This window comes from Oncorhynchus mykiss, chromosome 21 (assembly GCF_013265735.2).
Source record: "Oncorhynchus mykiss isolate Arlee chromosome 21, USDA_OmykA_1.1, whole genome shotgun sequence".
NCBI classification, from domain to species: domain Eukaryota; kingdom Metazoa; phylum Chordata; class Actinopteri; order Salmoniformes; family Salmonidae; genus Oncorhynchus; species Oncorhynchus mykiss.
Window position 1 is genome coordinate 43,286,499 of NC_048585.1, and position 17,201 is coordinate 43,303,699.

The 17,201-nt window shown below is 42.2% G+C and overlaps 1 protein-coding gene across 1 annotated transcript; it reads left to right on the top strand.

The window, feature by feature from the left end:
• The first annotated feature begins 691 nt into the window (after positions 1-691).
• On the top strand, positions 692-12,807 carry LOC110500501 (ubiquitin carboxyl-terminal hydrolase 17-like protein B). The gene is made up of 12 exons (XM_021577896.2): positions 692-835; positions 1,104-1,195; positions 8,159-8,270; positions 8,546-8,667; positions 8,876-8,946; positions 9,031-9,153; positions 9,534-9,629; positions 9,776-9,904; positions 10,157-10,285; positions 10,393-10,430; positions 10,542-10,576; positions 10,747-12,807. Exons 2-12 carry the CDS (start codon positions 1,123-1,125, stop codon positions 11,874-11,876), a joined length of 2,058 nt encoding a protein of 685 aa, XP_021433571.2. The 5' UTR covers positions 692-835; positions 1,104-1,122; the 3' UTR covers positions 11,877-12,807.
• The last annotated feature ends 4,394 nt before the right edge of the window (positions 12,808-17,201 follow it).

A 17,201-nucleotide genomic window follows, 5' to 3' on the forward strand; every position in this document is an offset into this window, starting at 1 on the left:
CTATTTTTGTCTGAGTACAATATTTTTGAAGTTTCTGATAAATCTTGGTACCAGAAAAAAGTCCTAGTGACATAATGTTTTACTGTATGAGCCCCCAACAGTCCCTGTCCTGTGTAGATATCAACTGATAATTGACAAACATTCCATTATATGCAAAATGACTGGGACGTACCAAAAAACTAGGCCAGCACATCTGAGCAAACAAATACAGTCCATGAAACTTGAACTTTCATGACTTTCAGCACTGTTATCATTTTAAATTAAGTAGTAGGCTATAGCAACAGTAAATACATTCTGTTTTCAAAACAGGGACGTGCATGGTGCGATATGAATGATTGCCAAGTTCAAACTATGACTAAGTATCGAAACAATGATAAAACAGCTAGATTGACCGGTTATCTCTTCAGCATTTGCACAGCAGTTGTCATTGTAAACAATAATTTGTTCTTAACTGATTTACCTAGTTAAATAACGGTTAAATCAAATAAATAAACAAACAAACTGATGCCTATTCATGTGATGATGGATAGTACCGTTGTAGCTTGGACATAATGACACATTTATCAATTATATCAATGGACAGGCCGAAGTAATTAATTGAAATGGCCAATGAACAACGGTAAATATTGCAGATTAGGCTACACCTTTACATTATATCGTTCTGTTGACTGACAGGAAGGAGTAGCTGAAATATAAAGTGATGTTTGAGGACTAGGAGAGATGACAGTTGCACTATAATAGCTTTCGTTTTCTTCGAAGCTGACAACAAATAACCATAGACCAAAGCGCACCAACAATATATATTCTAAGCCGCTGTTTCTCTTCAAGGATACTGGTAAGATTTAAGTCAATTTCACTAAACTATTCCACTACCTTGCAATGTAAAAATTGTCAAAGAAACACTCAGAACGCGGAACAAATCAATCTCAAAACAAAATGTGCCTTCTTTCCAATGACAGCTGTTTAACTTGAGTCCGTATATTTATTGATCAAGTAGTAGTAGACTCGTTTCTCCTATCGTCGGTGTAAACCTTCAAGATGTGAATTCGAAGTATGAATGTAATCGAACAATTTAACAAAGTCCCATGTTTTCCGTTCAACAGCTCATACGTGGATGAGGGTATGGATTATTTAGACATGATGGATCCCTTTTGGACCCACCAACACTATTATCCAAATGAGAACGTGAACACAGGTAAGCCTGTTATACAGTTGAACTCGACATAGAACTACTTTATTTTATTAGTTCCAAATGGCAGTCATACAACTGAAATAATATACATTCACATACACATACACATACAAATATTGGGGTTTGAGAGACATGTGTGCTACCTTTATCCAGTGGTGGAAAGAGTACCCAATTGTCATACTTGCGTAAAAGTATAAATACCTCAATAGAAAGTTACTCAAGTAAAAGTGAAAGTCACCCTGTAAAATCCTACTTGATTAAAAGTATTTGGTCCTAAATATACTTAAGTATCAAAAGTAAATGGAATTGCTCAAATATACATAAGTATCAAAAGTGAAAGTATAAATCATTTCACATTTCTTATATTAAGCAAAGCAGGTGGCGCCATTTTCTTGTTTTAAAAATGGGGCACACCAACACTCCAACACATAATTTACAAATTATGATTAATTGATTAATTTGTGTTAGTGACTCTGCCAGATCAGAGGAAGCAGGGATGACCACGTGTCCTCTTGATAGTGAATTGGACCATTTTCCTGTCCTGCTAAACACTCACAATGTAAATAGTACTTTTGGGTGTCAGGGAAAATGTATGGAGGAAAAGTTAATTATTTTCGTTGGGAATGTAGTGAAGTAAAAGTGAAAGTTTTTAAAAATATAAACAATGAAGTAAAATACAGATACTCCAAAAAACGACTTAAGTAGTACTTTAAAGTATTTTTTCCTAAGTACTTTACACTACTGCCTATAGCTCTAACTCCAAAAAGTTTTGGGACACTGTAAAGTCCATGGAGAACAAGAGCAACTCCTCCCAGCTGCCCACTGCACTGAGGCTAGGCAACACGGTCACCACCGATAAATCCATGATAATAGAACATTTCAATAAGCATTTCTCTACGACTGGCCATGCTTTCCTCCTGGCTACCCCAACCCCGGCCAACAGCTCTGCACACCCCGCAGCTACTTGCCCGAGCCTCACCAGCTTCTCCTTCACCCAAATCCAGATCGCAGATGTTCTGAAAGAGCTGCAAAACCTGGACCCATACAAATCAGCTGGGCTAGACAATCTGGACCCTCTTTTTCTAAAATGATGTTCTGTTCAACCTCTCTTTCAGATTGTCAGAGATCCCTAAAGATTGGAAAGCTGCCGCGGTCATCCCCCTCTTCAAAGGGGGTGACACTCTAGACCCAAACTGTTATAGGCCTTATCCATCCTGCCCTGTGTTTCTTAAGTCTTTGAAAGCCAAGTTAATAAACAGATCACTGATCATTTTGAATCCCACCATGTCTTCTCCGCTGCGCAATCCGGTTTCCCAGCTGGTCATGGGTGCACCTCAGCCACGCTCAAGGTACTAAACGATATCATAACCGCCATCGATAAAAGACAGTACTGTGCAGCCGTCTTCATCGACCTGGCCAAGGCTTTCGACTCTGTCAATCACCGTATTCTTATCGGCAGACTCAATAGCCTTGGTTTCTCAAATGCCTGCCTCGCCTGGTTCACCAACTACTTTGCAGACAGAGTTCAGTGTGACAAATTGGAGGGCCTGTTGTGCGGACCTCTGGCAGTCTCTATGGGGGTACCACAGGGTTCAATTCTCGTGCCGACTCTTTTCTCCGTATATTTCAACGATGTCGCTCTTGCTGCTGGTGATTCCCTGATCCATCTCTACGCAGACGACACCATTCTGTATACATCTGGCCCTTCTTTGAACACTGTGTTCACTAACCTTCAAATGAGCTTCAATGCCATATACCACACTCCTTCCGTGGCCTCCAACTGCTCTTAAACGCTAGCAAAACCAAATGTTTTCTTATCAACCGTTCGCTGCCCTCACCCGCCCCGCATCACTACTCTGGATGGTTCTGACCTAAAATACGTGGACAACTACAGATACCTAGGTGTCTGGCTAGACTGTAATCTCTCCTTCCAGACTCATATCAAACATCTCCAATCCAAAATCAAATCTAGAATTGTCTTTCTATTTCGCAACAAAGCCTCCTTCACTCATGCCGCCAAACTTACCCTAGTAAAACTGACTACTTTGGCGTCATCTACAAAATAGCTTACTATACTCTACTCAGCAAATTGGATGTAGTCTATCACAGTGCCATCCGTTTTGTTACCAAAGCGCCTTATACCACCCACCACTGCGACTCGTGTGCTCTAGTCGGCTGGCCCTCGCTACATATTCGTTGCCAGACCCACTGGCTCCAGGTCATCTATAAGTCTATGCTAGGTAAAGCTCCGCCTTATCTCAGCTCACTGGTCACGATAACAACACCCACCCGTAGCACGCGTTCCAGCAGGTATATTTCACTGGTCATCCCCAAAGCCAACACCTCCTTTGGCCGCCTTTCTTTCCAGTTCTCTGCTGCCAGTGACTGGAACGAATTGCAAAAATCGCTGAAGCTGGAGACTTACATTTCCCACACTATACATAGTCCATCTGTAAATAGCCCACCCAATCTACCTACCTACCCCAATATTGTTTTTATTTACTTTGCTGCTCTTTTGTACACCAGTATCAATACTTACGCACCACCATTTGCTCATCATCATCTGCTCATCTATCACTCCAGTCTTATACTTTGCTACTATGGCCTATTTATTGCCTTACCTCCTTGTGCATTTTGCACACACTGTATATAGACTTTCTTTTTTTCTATTGTGTTATTGACTGTACGCTTGTTTATTCCATGTGTAACTCTGTGTTGTTGTTTCTGTCGCACTGCTTTGCTTTATCTTGGCCAGGTCGCAGTTGTAAATGAGAACTTGTTCTCAACTAGCTTACCTGGTTAAATAAAAGTGAAATAAATAAAAAATAAAAATCATATATAGGCCTACATCAGTGGTGTAAAGTACTTTAAGTAAAAATACTTTAAAGTTCTACTTAAGTCATTTTTGAGGGTTATCTGTACTTTAATTTACTATTTATATTTTTGACTACTTTTACTTTTACTTCACTACATTCCTAAAGAAAATAATGTACTTTTTACTCCATACATTTTCCCTGACACCCAAAAGTTCTTGTTACATTTTGAATGCTTAGCAGGACTGGAAAATAGTCCAATGCATGCACTTATCAAGAGAACATCCCTGGTCATCCACACTGCCTCTGATCTGGCGGACTCAATAAGCACAAATGGTTCATTGGTAAATGATGTCTGAGTGTTGACATGTGCCCGTGGCTATTCGTAAATTTAAAAAAAAACAAGAAAATTGTGCCTTCTGGTTTGCTTAAATATAAGTGATTTGAAATTATTTCTACGTTTATACTTCAAATCAAATCAAGGTTTATTTGTCACGTGCGCCGAATACAACAGGTGTAGGTAGACCTTACAGTGAAATGCTTACTTACAGGCTCTAACCAATAGTGCAAAAAAAAGGTGTGTGTGTGTGTGTGTGTGTGTGTGTGTGTGTGTAGGTCAGTAAAGAAATAAAACAACAGTAAAAAGACATTTGAAAATAAGAGTAACAAGGCTATATACAGACACCGTTTATTCAGGCTTATTGAGGTAGTATGTACATGTAGGTATGGTTAAAGTGACTATGCATATATGATAAAAAGAGGGGTTGGCGGATGGTGCCACCCAATGCAGATAGCCCGGTTAGCCAATGTGCGGGAGCATAGTTAAAGTGACTATGCATATATGATAAACAGAGATTAGCAGCAGTGTAAAAGAGGGGGGGGGCACACAATGCATTTGGTTACCTGTTTGGGAGTCTTATGGCTTGAGGGTAAAAACTGTTGAGAAGCCTTTTTGTCCTAGACATGGCACTCCGGTACCGCTTGCCATGCGGTAGTAGAGAAAACAGTCTATGACTGGGGTGGCTGGGGTCTTTGGCAATTTTTAGGGCCTTCCTCTGACACCGCCTGGTGTAGAGGTCCTGGATGACAGGCAGCTTTGCCCCCATGCTGTACTGGGCCGTAGGCACTACCCTCTGAAGTGTCTTGCGGTCGGAGGCCGAGCAATTGCCGATCCAGGCAGTGATGCAACCGGTCAGGATGTTCTTGATGTTGCAGCTGTAGAACCTTTTTAGGATCTGAGGACCCATGCCAAATCTTTTTAGTTTCCTGAGGGGGAATAGGCTTTGTCGTGCCCTCTTCACAGCTGTCTTGGTGTGTTTGAACCATCCTAGTTTGTTGGTGATGTGGACATCAAGGAACTTGAAGCTCTCAACCTGCTCCACTACAGCCCCGTTGATGAGAATGGAGGCGTGCTCGGTGCTGCTTTTCCTGTAGTCCACAATCATCTCCTTAGTCTTGGTTACGTTGAGCTGGCACCACCCGGTCAGGTCTCTGACCTTCTCCCTATAGGCTGTCTCTTCGTTGTCGGTGATCAGGCCTACCACTTTTGTGTCGTCTGCAAACTTAATGATGGTGTTGGAGTCATGCCTGGCCATGCAGTCGTGGGTGAACAGGGAGTACAGGAGGGGACTGAGCATGCACCCCTGGGGAGCTCCAGTGTTGAGGATCAGCGAAGTGGAGATGTTGCTACCTACCCCCACCACCTGGGGGCGGCCCGTCAGAAAGTCCAGGGTCCAGTTGCAGAGGGAGGTGTTTAGTCCCAGGTTCCTTAGCTTTGTGATGAGCTTTTAGGGTACTATGGTATTGAACGCTGAGCTGTAGTCAATGAATAGCATTCTGACATAGGTGTTCCTTTTGTCCAGATGGGAGAGGGCAGTGTGGAGTGCAATAGAGATTGCATCATCTGTGGATCTGTTTGGGTGGTAAGCAAATTGGAGTGGGTCTAGGGTTTATGGGATAATGGTGTTGATGTGAGCCATTACTAGCCTTTCAAAGCACTTCATGGCTACGGACGTGAGTGCTACGGATCTGTAGTCATTTAGGCATGTTGCCTTTGTGTTCTTGGGCACATGGACTACGGTGGTCTGCTTGAAACATGTTGGTATTACAGACTCAAACAGAGACATTGTCACGTTCTGACCTCTATTTCCGTTGTTTTGTATTTATTTAGTATGGTCAGGGCGTGAGTTGGGTGGGCAGTCTATGTTTGTTTTTCTATGTTTTGGGGCATTTCTATGTTTTCGGCCTAGTATGGTTCTCAATCAGAGGCAGGTGTCATTAGTTGTCTCTGATTGAGAATCATACTTAGGTAGCCTGGGTTGCACTGTTTGTTTGTGGGTGATTGTCTATGTTGATGGCTTGTTTCAGCACAGTCCATATGATTAGCTTCACGGTTGTTATTTTGTTTACTGGTTTTGTATAGTGTTCAGTGTTCACTACTTTCTTTATTAAAGATTGACCATGGACACTTACCACGCCGCGTATTGGTCCTCAGATCCATCTCGCCTCTCCTCTTCAGATGAAGAGGAGGACGGCCGTGACAGACATGTTGAAAATGTCAGTGAAGACACCTGCCAGTTGGTCAGCACATGCCCGGAGCACACGTCCTGGTAATCCGTCTGGCCCCGCAGCCTTGTGTATGTTGACCTGTTTAAAGGTCTTACTCACGTCGGCTACGGAGAGCGTGATCACACAGTCGTCCGGAACAGCTGATGCTCTCATGCATGCCTCAGTGTTGCTTGCCTCGAAGCGAGCATAAAAGGGATTTAGCTCATCTGGTAGGCTCGTGTCACTGGGCAGCTCGCGGCTGTGCTTCCCTTTGTAGTCTGTAATAGTTTGCGAGCCCTGCCACATCCGACGAGCGTTGGAGCCGGTGTAGTATGATTCAAGATGTAGTATGATTCAATCTTAGCCCTGTATTGACGCTTTGCCTGTTTGATGGTTTGTCTGAGGGAATAACGGGATTTCTTGGAAGCTTCCGGGTTAGCCTTTAGCTCAGTGCGGATGTTGCCTGTAATCCATGGCTTCTGGTTGGGGTATGTACGTACAGTCACTGTGGGGACGACGTCCTCAATGCACTTATTGACAAAGCCAGTGACTGATGTGGTGTATTCCTCAATGTCATCGGAAGAATCCAGGCACATGTTCCAGTCTGTGATACACAGTCCTGTAGTTTAGCATCTGCTTCATCTGACCACTTTTCTATAGACCGAGTCACTGGTGCTTCCTGCTTTAATTTTTGCTTGTAAGCAGGAATCAGGAGGATAGAGTTGTGGTCGGATTTACCAAATGGCGAGGGAGAGCTTTGTATGCGTCTCTGTGTGTGGAGTACAGGTGATCTAGAAATTTTTGCCCTCTGAGTTGCTAATTTAACATGTTGATAGAGATTTTGTAGAACTGATTTAAGTTTCCCTACGGCCACTAGAAGCGCCTCCTCTGAGTGAGTGGTTTCCTGTTTGCTTATTTCCTTATACAGCTGACTGAGTGCGGTCTTAGTGCCAGCATCTGTTTGTGGTGGTAAATAAACAGCCACTAAAAGTATAGCTGAGAACTCTCTAGGCAAGTAGTGTGGCCTGCAATTTATCACAATATACTCTACTTCAGGCGAGCAAAATCTAGAGACTTCCTTAGATTTCGTGCACCAGCTGTTGTTTACAAATATGCACAAATATGCTCTTACCGGAGTGTGCTGTTCTATCCTGCCGGTGCAGCGTGTATCCCGCTAGCTGAATATCCATGTCGTCATTCAGCCACGATTCCGTGAAACATAGGATATTACCGTTTTTGATGTCCCTTTGGTAGGATATTCGTGATCGTACCTCGTCTAATTTATACTTAAGTATATTCTAGCAATTACATGTACTTTTGGTACTTAAGTATATTTAAAACCAAATACTTTTTGACTTTTTCTCAAGTAGTATTTTACTGGGTGACTTTCACTTTTATTTTAGGTATTTTATATTAAGGTATCTTTACTTTTACTCAAGTATGACAATTGGATACTTTTTCCACCACTGGCCTACACACACAAAACATTGCATAATGACATATACAGTATTTAGCCTAGACGACACAACACAATATAGCTACTGTATGAGCTGCCTCTCTGTCAGTCATCATGCCACTAATTATTCATATTCTGTCCTTATTTTAGACAATAAAACCATACTCTATTATGGTTTGCACAATCAAGGGGCAACCTGTTATTTGAACAGTGTGCTGCAGGTCCTCTTCATGACTAAGGGCTTCAGAGAGGCTGTGGAAAGGTTTGGGTACTCCTACTCTTCTGTCACATTTTCTGTTGTGAATACAAAAGAAGCCAGGCAATTTACTGGCAATTGTCAAAAGCTTTTCAAAACTGGTAACAAGCTATGCACTTTTGGAGATATACAGTAACCAAGTAGCCTCTATCCCTAGTGGCTATAAGAGTACATTTATTGGCTATTGACAATAATACTATGAATCTTAACTGCCAATAAGTTATTAGGAGATGTTGCTAATAAATATGACAATTTATTGTTCTTAAATGTCTCATTTACAGCCAAGAGCAGGATAATGTTGAACAGAACACTTTTGATCTTCAGCTGAAATGTTTATTTGAGACTTTAAAGAAAAAACAAGCTCACACTAAAGATGTCACATCAAAACTGGGCATTGAAAAGGGTAAGTCAAGCAAAAGTATCAGAGCTGAGAAATAATCAGCATTTTAAGTATCAGTATAGGTGTACAGGCACTTTAATAGCACGGTATTTGATGATACCATTGAAAAGAGTATTCTTTGAAGTATAACCTATTGCCTTAATGAGTGTAGCACTATCATTCATTAGATCAAAGGATGTACCATTACTTGTTTTTATTGCTTCTAATGCAGTGTTCGAGCAAGGTGATGCTGCTGAATATTTTGAGAAGATTTTAAGCAAGGTCAATCCGGATGTGTCTAAGGTATTGCTTCGCTCAACAAATGTAAGTGCAATTCAATGTATAGAAATTATGAAATTACAAGACTGACAAAAGTTTGTTTTTTAGGTATTTCAAGGACATTTGAAGCACACTGCCACCTGTTCTATATCTGACCGTCATGTGAACAGTGAGGAAGTTGGTCCATTTTGGACTGTGCCTCTCTCTATGGAAGATAACAACTACAGTGTGGTAGGGAAATGTCTATTTCACATGTTATAGCAACTCTAACATGTTATACATACAGGGCTGTCAAATACTTCAAATGGCATGTAGTATGCAATGTGTCTTCATGAAATGTAATTGTAGTTGGCATGTGCAAATTTTGTATTGTAAAAAATATATATATACATCTAGTTAAATGTTTTTGAATTAACAGCATATTCGTTCAGTGAGAATGGATTTACTGTATGTTGGAATTTGAGGAAAAAAGCAAATGAATTACATTTAGTCTTGTATGATAATGATACCAACATTTGATATTTCGTGACAAATTGGTTGAGGCAAATACCACTGTACCGTTGGGCTGCTGACGTTGGAGGTGCAAGATACAATACTGTTTGCTTTTTCAGAGAGATGGTTTGGAGGATTTTTTCAAGTCTTCAACTGTCAGTGGTGACAATCAGATGTACTGTGACCACTGCGATGGGAAAACAGATGCAATCCTTGTGAGTAATGGAATACAATCAATACTCAATCAATATGCTACATCGATACTTGTATCAAAAGCTTCTTAAAAAAAGGTAACACTGTGAAAATACTATGTCACTGGGTCTTCTAGAGGTGTGATAATAGTGTGTTTTGGTGTCTCCAGGCATGTAAGATGGTACATCCTCCAGAGATTCTAACTCTGCTCCTCAAGAGGTTTGAGTTTGACTACAACAGGATGTCTTATGTCAAAATTGAGAGCTGTGTGGAGGTGCCTCGAATGTTACAGACAAAGGTAACTATAAAATGTTATTTTATACAGGTTACAGGTTATGTTATAAAACACTTTTTCATTAAGTTGTATGACTTAGGTAGTAATGTTAATTGCCTTTAAAAATAGAGTAGGATTGTAATATGTGTTTTCAGTGTGTTCCTTTATAGCCCTCCTCCTCACTGTACCTTTCCCTACTTTTGGACCTATCTGAAAAAGCTCAGGGATTTTCCTGTTCATGGGCGACCTTTTGATTTACTCAATGTCTCTGAACAGGACTGTGACTATGAACTCTATGCAGTTGTGGACCATGTGGGAAGTCTAAGAGGTGGACATTACACTGCTAGAATCAAGTCCTATGATGATCACAACTGGTATGTGTTCGATGACAGCTACGTCACACAGGTAAGGTATACTTAGCTTTTTAAAATCTAGTATATACTACCCTGCTATTTCCTCAACATGCGTACCATCCCTAGTTATAGTTGAACACTGCTGCTCCTCTCTTACAGCTCAATTCAAAACCATTTGAACAAGATGAGAGTTTTAGGTAAATATAGATGTGGGTGCAATTTATTTGCAAACTTGTGTCCATTTAATTAAGTGTAATTGTCAAATTAGAAAAGCCTTGAAGGAACTAATTATTATTCCATTACTGTAGGTCCCAGAGTGCGTACCTGCTTATGTACAGGAAATGTAAGTTAACAAATGTGAATTGTCTTTTTTATCTATGTGGTTCTATTTTATCACATGTCATTCATGTGATTTTACTTCTCCATAAGGTCAAACATTCCTCTATTTGATCAATCACAGTGAACCTGTGTTACTTACCTCTGTCACTCTGTCAATTTCCCTCCGTTTTTAAGTGGATTCTCCAGATCGTCAGATGAACCATGAAAACGATCACAAATGTTCACTCAGTGACTCTCAACAATCTACTCCTTCCTGTTCCTTTGAGATGGGAGCCAGCGGAACAAGAGAAGAAGACAGAAAAGTTAAATCAAATCAATCTATCAATACAGTTGACTTGGTAGGGAGAACAGAAGTTGTCCCAGAGGAAAGACAGAATGATGATGGAAAGGTTGGTGATATGATAAGACAGATGAACATAAAAGTTTTGAGTGGAGAGGATAACGTTGCTGCTACTGATGATAAAGACAATTCTTTTAATGGAGAGAAAGAACAGAAAGTAGGGGATGATGTTGTTGGACAAAAAGAACAGGAAGGTGAAGTGGCCAATGTTGAGATGCAAATGAATGATGAAGGGAGCAGGGAAGAGGGAATGACAAGAAAGTATCATGGTGTAAAAGGAGATCTGGAAGAAGGGGAGGAAGGTGGACAGAATCAAAGAGATAAGCCAAAGAAAAGGGAGGTTATAGTTGTGGATGTTGTGGATGAAGCTGGACAGAATCAAAGAGATAAGGCAAGGAAACGGGAGGATATTGTTGTGGATGTAGATCATGTCTTGGAAAATGGAACAGAGGGTGATGTGATGAGTAGAAAGGATGCGGTTGTGAATGACAGAGATGGAGATAATAATGAGAGAAAGAGGAATAGAGATGGTGCAGCAAAGACAAAGCCAGGTAGAATAATAGATGACACTGGGGATGGTAGAACAGCAAAAAGAAATGGTGGTGAGTTAAAGACAATACAGGTTGAAGTGGCAAAGTTAGGAGAGGATTGTGATGTGACAACGATGAGCCAAACTAACCACAGTAAATCTCCCAGTTCAGTTCATATGTTTCAGAACAGACTGACAGACATCCCAGAGGAAACAACCACATGTTTTTGCTTCAAGAGTATAAGAGGGAGAGGGGAAAAGAGGAGTGAACATGACAAAGGGAAGAAAATTAAATTGGAGAAGAGCAGAAAAGGTGAAAGGAAGAGTATGTTAGGAGGGCAGAGTAGAAAAGAGAAAAATAAGGAAAAGGCAAATAGGAAAAAAAATGAAAAGAGAAGAGAGGAGGAAATAAAGAAAAGCTCAAAGAGAGAATAGAGGAGAACAAGAAGAACCCAGTGGGAAAGAGAAAAGGTTACCTTTAAGTTTAAAATGATACTAATAAATAGAATTGAATGAAAATCATGAGAATGGTTCTATCTAAAAAATTAAGTAATGAACTTTGATGGTATTCTCAATTGAACCAAACAAGGATTAGTGAGACAGCTGCGATAAATGGCTCTTCTAATTTTGCCAGACTGACATGGCTTGGCATTGTGTTTGTGTATATAGATTCAAACAGAGCTATAGTGGGCACCGGTTGTGATAATGAAATAATGGTAATGGCATTAACTTCGGATCTGAATAATGTAAGGAATCATTTTTGTAATTCATACATTTAATAGAATTTCAAACTGGATTCAAATTACCCTTTTTGTCTCCCCCTGCTTCACACTACTGGCTCAAATTCAACCCACATCTTAGAAACGTTCACTTTCCATCTTTCCATAACATATGCTTGATGTCACGGTTCAGTTCACCAATTCAGTTCATGCCATTGATCCTTGAACATCTCCGATACAGAATCATCATAATCACTGTTGCCTGCAAAGATATGACTGGAACTCGAAAACATTATACTTTTATTGAAGTGGTGGATTATTTTTATCACATTCTCTCAGGCTGGCTAGATGTTTATAATCCCAGAGTGCACAGACTTAGGTACACTGACCTGGGATCTAACCCTAACCCTTTGACTATCACCTTGGCAATAGGTCACAAAACAGGAAAATATAAAAACAGAGACAGGTCAATTCTGATCATGTGATTGACTATACCCGATACCTGTCATATACAGGTGTAACTGGGATGTCCCTGGTTGGCTCATGTTCTCTTCCCTATGAGTTGACCTAGTTTAACTTTCCACCCTACCTCTTTTGTCCTCTCATTTATAATATGCTACAAACACACACACACACACACACACACACATTAAAATACATCAAAGATAAGTAGTGCTCATTATCTGGTCCCCAAGTTGCCACACCAATAACAAACAATACTATTTACTGTGCCATACAGATTGCAAAATAGTTGGCAAGAGATTTTTGATGTACCGATTCCATGGTACAGGGTGTTTGAGCTGATATATAAAACAACGCAAGATTCAAGACTTCATGCTTTTTTAGCTCAAATTATTATATAGAATTCCTGCCACCAACAAAATGTTGAATATTTGGGGCATAAAATCATCGAAGCTCTGCAGGCCTCAGGTTTCTGGTCTCAGGTTCAGGAATGGCTGAAAATGCATAGCATTGATCTAAAATTGACCCTATAAATAGTACTGTTAGGAGATCTGGAGAGACCGGGTCAGTCAATTACTAGTATACTAAAACTCTTAGTAAAAGTATTTATCTTCAACTCGCAGTCTGTAGATTCTATTCGATTAGATAGATTGAAATTGTACGTTAAACATCATAGCATAGTTGAAAGATATGTGTTGCGTAGAAACACGAAGTGGGTGGCCAGCAGAGACAGATGGGATGGGCAAGTGGGAGTGGAGTTGCTGTGTAAGAGAGAGAATGATGGTCAAAAGATAAACGGGAAAAAAAGCCAAAATAAAACATAATAAAAGTACATTTGAATGACACTAAGTGGCAGTGTTTTTACAACTAATGCCGGTTCGCCTGAGGCTGATGCCATGCAGGTGTTTGTACACATGCATATACACACACACTCTCATTCAAATAAACACATACAAGAACACGCACATACATGTAATGGAGCCAGACCTGCACACAAACATATAAAGTTGGCATTGCTGTTATGATTTCAGTTGTCCTTGATGTCCTTTGTTTTAAATGTATTATTTAATTAAATTTTTTTGCATTGTTGTGTGCTGTTTTCTTCTGTCTTTTCCTTTTTTCTCTTTAGGTCATTCTCTTTGTGGTGCGTTGGGGGGTTCATGGGGGTGGGGAATGGAATTTATTGTGGTTTTTTTTCGGAGGGGGGGGGGGCTGTGGGAGGCGTCTCAAATAGTTGAGGGACAGCTATTGGTGGACTGTGGGGGGATCTTGGACGGTTCGGGGTTTCACAAGATTGTGATCATGAAAAGGAAGCTATGACATATATTTTATATCACGATCATGCACATGCACCCTCACACATAAGGATGGCTCTGTTGCGGAAAGACATACATGTTTGATAGTGTCTTGATGCTGTATTGTTTGTCCTTCATGTTCTAAATACTTCTTTATTAATAAACTATACTCATAAAAGTAACCCATTTCAACCTGTTTGTTCTTTTGTTGTCCATAATAATGGAACATTATATACCAACCTTTTTTAGTCCTAATAAACCTATTTTTGTCCAAGTACAATATTTTTGAAGTTTCTGATAAATCTTTGTACCAGTAAAATGTCCTAGTGACATGTTTTATTGTATGAACCCCCAACAGTCCCTATCAGCACATTACATGGTAGGCATTGGGGTTTGTGAGACATGTACCTATATCCTACATGCACACAAAACATATCACATACCGTAAGGACGTGTACACTGAGTGTACAGTCATGGCCAAAAGTTTTGAGAATGACACAAATCTTAACTTTCACAAAGTCTGCTGCCTCAGTGTCTTTAGATATTTTTGTCAGATGTTAGTTACTATGGAATACTGAAGTATAATTACAAGCATTTCATAAGTGTCAAAGGCTTTTATTGATAATTACATGAAGTTGATGCAAAGAGTCAATATTTGCAGTGTTGACCCTTCTTTTTCAAGACCTCTGCAATCCGCTCTGGCATGCTGTCAATTAACTTCTGGGTCACATCCCGACTGATGGCAGCCCATTCTTGCATAGTCAATGCTTGGAGTTTGTCAGAATTTGTGGGTTTATGTTTGTCCGCCCGTCTCTTGAGGATTGACCACAAGTTCTCAATGGAATTAAGGTCTGGGGAGTTTCCTGGACATAGACCCAAAATATTTAATCAACCCTGATAATTGTACCAAAACTTTCTCAAAAAGGTAACATTTAGAAAAATATTATTCTAGAGCTGTGATGATAGTGTGTTTCAAGGGGTGAAATCGTGGTGTAGATATTGGGGGGGACAAACTGTAGACAGGGGTTCAAGGGGGCTCTCCCCTGGAATTCCTTTGACATTTTTGTTGCTATTGTCAGATAAAAATGTGCTGTTTTATAGCTCATATCATGCTATTCTTCACATTTTGCCATGAGGATGAGGGAAAATATTGCAGTTTTAAAGTAACTGTCCAGTGAAAGTCGCAATTTAAAAAGTTAATATACTAAAGTATATATAACTCATACCCAAATAATGTTGTTGATTCATTCCTATACTTGTATTTGTGGGCAAAGCATAAATTGGAGAGAAATACTTCCAAAACCCCACCTCAATCTTGATGATGTCATCCCCCTAAGAAGAATGAGCTGGCCAATCAGCGATCTACTCGCATTAATATTTCTATTAATACAGTGCAACCTAAGTATGATTCTCAATCAGAGACAACTCATGACACCTGCCTCTACTAATGACAACTCCCCAAATCATAGAAAAACAAACATAGACTGCCCACCCAACTTACGCCCTGACCATACTAAATAAATACAAAACAAAGGAAATAAAGGTCAGAACGTGACTACATTCTTCTTTTCTTTAATGTAGAACACGAAGAACACTTAAACAAAAAACAACAAAACGATAAGACGAACGTGACCGCTATATGCCTAAATATGGTTCCCAATCAGAGACAACGATAGACAGCTGCTTCTAATTGAGAACCAATCTAGGCAACCATAGACATACAATTTACCTAGAAAGGGAACATCCCCATAAACATACAAAACCCCTAAACAAGACAAAAAACACATACATCACCCATGTCACACCCTGACCTAACCAAAATAACAAGGAAAACAAAGAATACTAAGGTCAGGGTGTGACAGTACCTCCCCCCCATTGGTGCGGACTCCTGGCCGCACACCTTAACCTATAGGGGAGGGTCTGGGTGGGCGTCTGTCCATGGTGGCGGCTCTGGCGCTGGACGTGGACCCCACTCCACCATAGTCTAAGTCCGCTTTTGTGGCCTCCTAGGAACGGCGACCCTCGCCGCCAACCTAGGACTGGCAACCCTACTAAAGGGCCCCACTGGACTGAGGGGCAGCTCCGGACTGAGGGGCAGCTCCGGACTGAAGGGCAGCTCTGGATCCTGGCGGCTCTGGCGGATCCTGGCTGACTGGCGGCTCTGGCGGATCCTGGCTGACTGGCGGCTCTGGCGGATCCTGGCTGACTGGCGGCTCTGGCGGCTCCTAGCTGACTGGCGGCTCTGGCGGCTCCTGGCTGACTGGCAGGTCTGGCGGCTCCTGGCTGACTGGCGGCTCTGGCAGATCCTGGCTGACTGGCGGCTCTGGCGGCTCCTTGCAGACTGGCCGCTCTGGCGGATCCTTGCAGACTGGCGGCTCTGGCGGCTCCTTGCAGACTGGCGGCTCTGGCGGCTCCTTGCAGACTGGCGGCTCTGGCGGCTCCTTGCAGACTGGCGGCTCTGGTAGCTCCTTGCAGACTGGCGGCTCTGGCGGCTCAGGACAGACGGGAGACTCTGGCGGCTCAGGACAGGTGGAAGGCTCTGGCGGCGCTGAACAGACGAGGCGCACTGTAGGCCTGGTGCGTGGTGCCGGCACTGGTGGTACTGGGCCGAGGACACGCACCTCAGGGCGAGTGCTGGGAGGAGGAACAGGGAGTACTGGGCTCTGGACACGCACAGGAAGCCTGGTGCGGGGGGCTGCCACCGGAGGACTGGTGCGTGGAGATGGCACCGGATAGACTGGCCCGAGAAGGCGTACTGGAGATCTGGAGCATCGAGCCTGCCCAACCTTACCTGGTTGAATGCTCCCCGTAGCCCGCCCAGTGTGGCAAGGTGGAATAGCCCGCATGGGCTGTGCAGGCGAACCGGGGACACCATGCGTAAGGCTGGTGCCATGTATGCCGGCCCAAGGAGACGCACTGGAGACCAGATGCGTAGAGCCGGCTTCATGGCACCTGGCTCGATGCTCAACCTAGCCCGGCCGATACGAGGAGCTGGAATGTACCGCACCGGGCTAAGCACGCGTATTGGGGACACTGTGCGGATAACACGGTACGACGCCCTCTCTCACCCCGGTAAGCACGGGAAGCCGGCGCAGGACTCCTACCTGCCTTGGCCACACTCCCGTGTGCCGCCTCCCAAGACATTTTTGGGGCTGCCTCTCGGGCTTCCTTGCCAGCCGCGTTCCCTCGTATCGCCGGCTCCTCTCTCCGGCTGCCTCTGCTCTCCTAGCTGCCTCCACCTGTTCCCATGGAAGGCGATCCTTTCCCGTCAGGATCTCCTCCCA

Excerpts from the sequence above, each read along its gene's own strand:
- LOC110500501 (XM_021577896.2), top strand. The coding sequence starts at position 1,123 with ATGGATTATTTAGACATGATGGATCCCTTTTGGACCCACCAACACTAT. Across the intron at positions 8,271-8,545 it reads TTCAGAGAGGCTGTGGAAAG|CCAAGAGCAGGATAATGTTG; the intron begins GTTTGGGTACTC and ends TCTCATTTACAG. Across the intron at positions 9,630-9,775 it reads GGAAAACAGATGCAATCCTT|GCATGTAAGATGGTACATCC; the intron begins GTGAGTAATGGA and ends TGGTGTCTCCAG.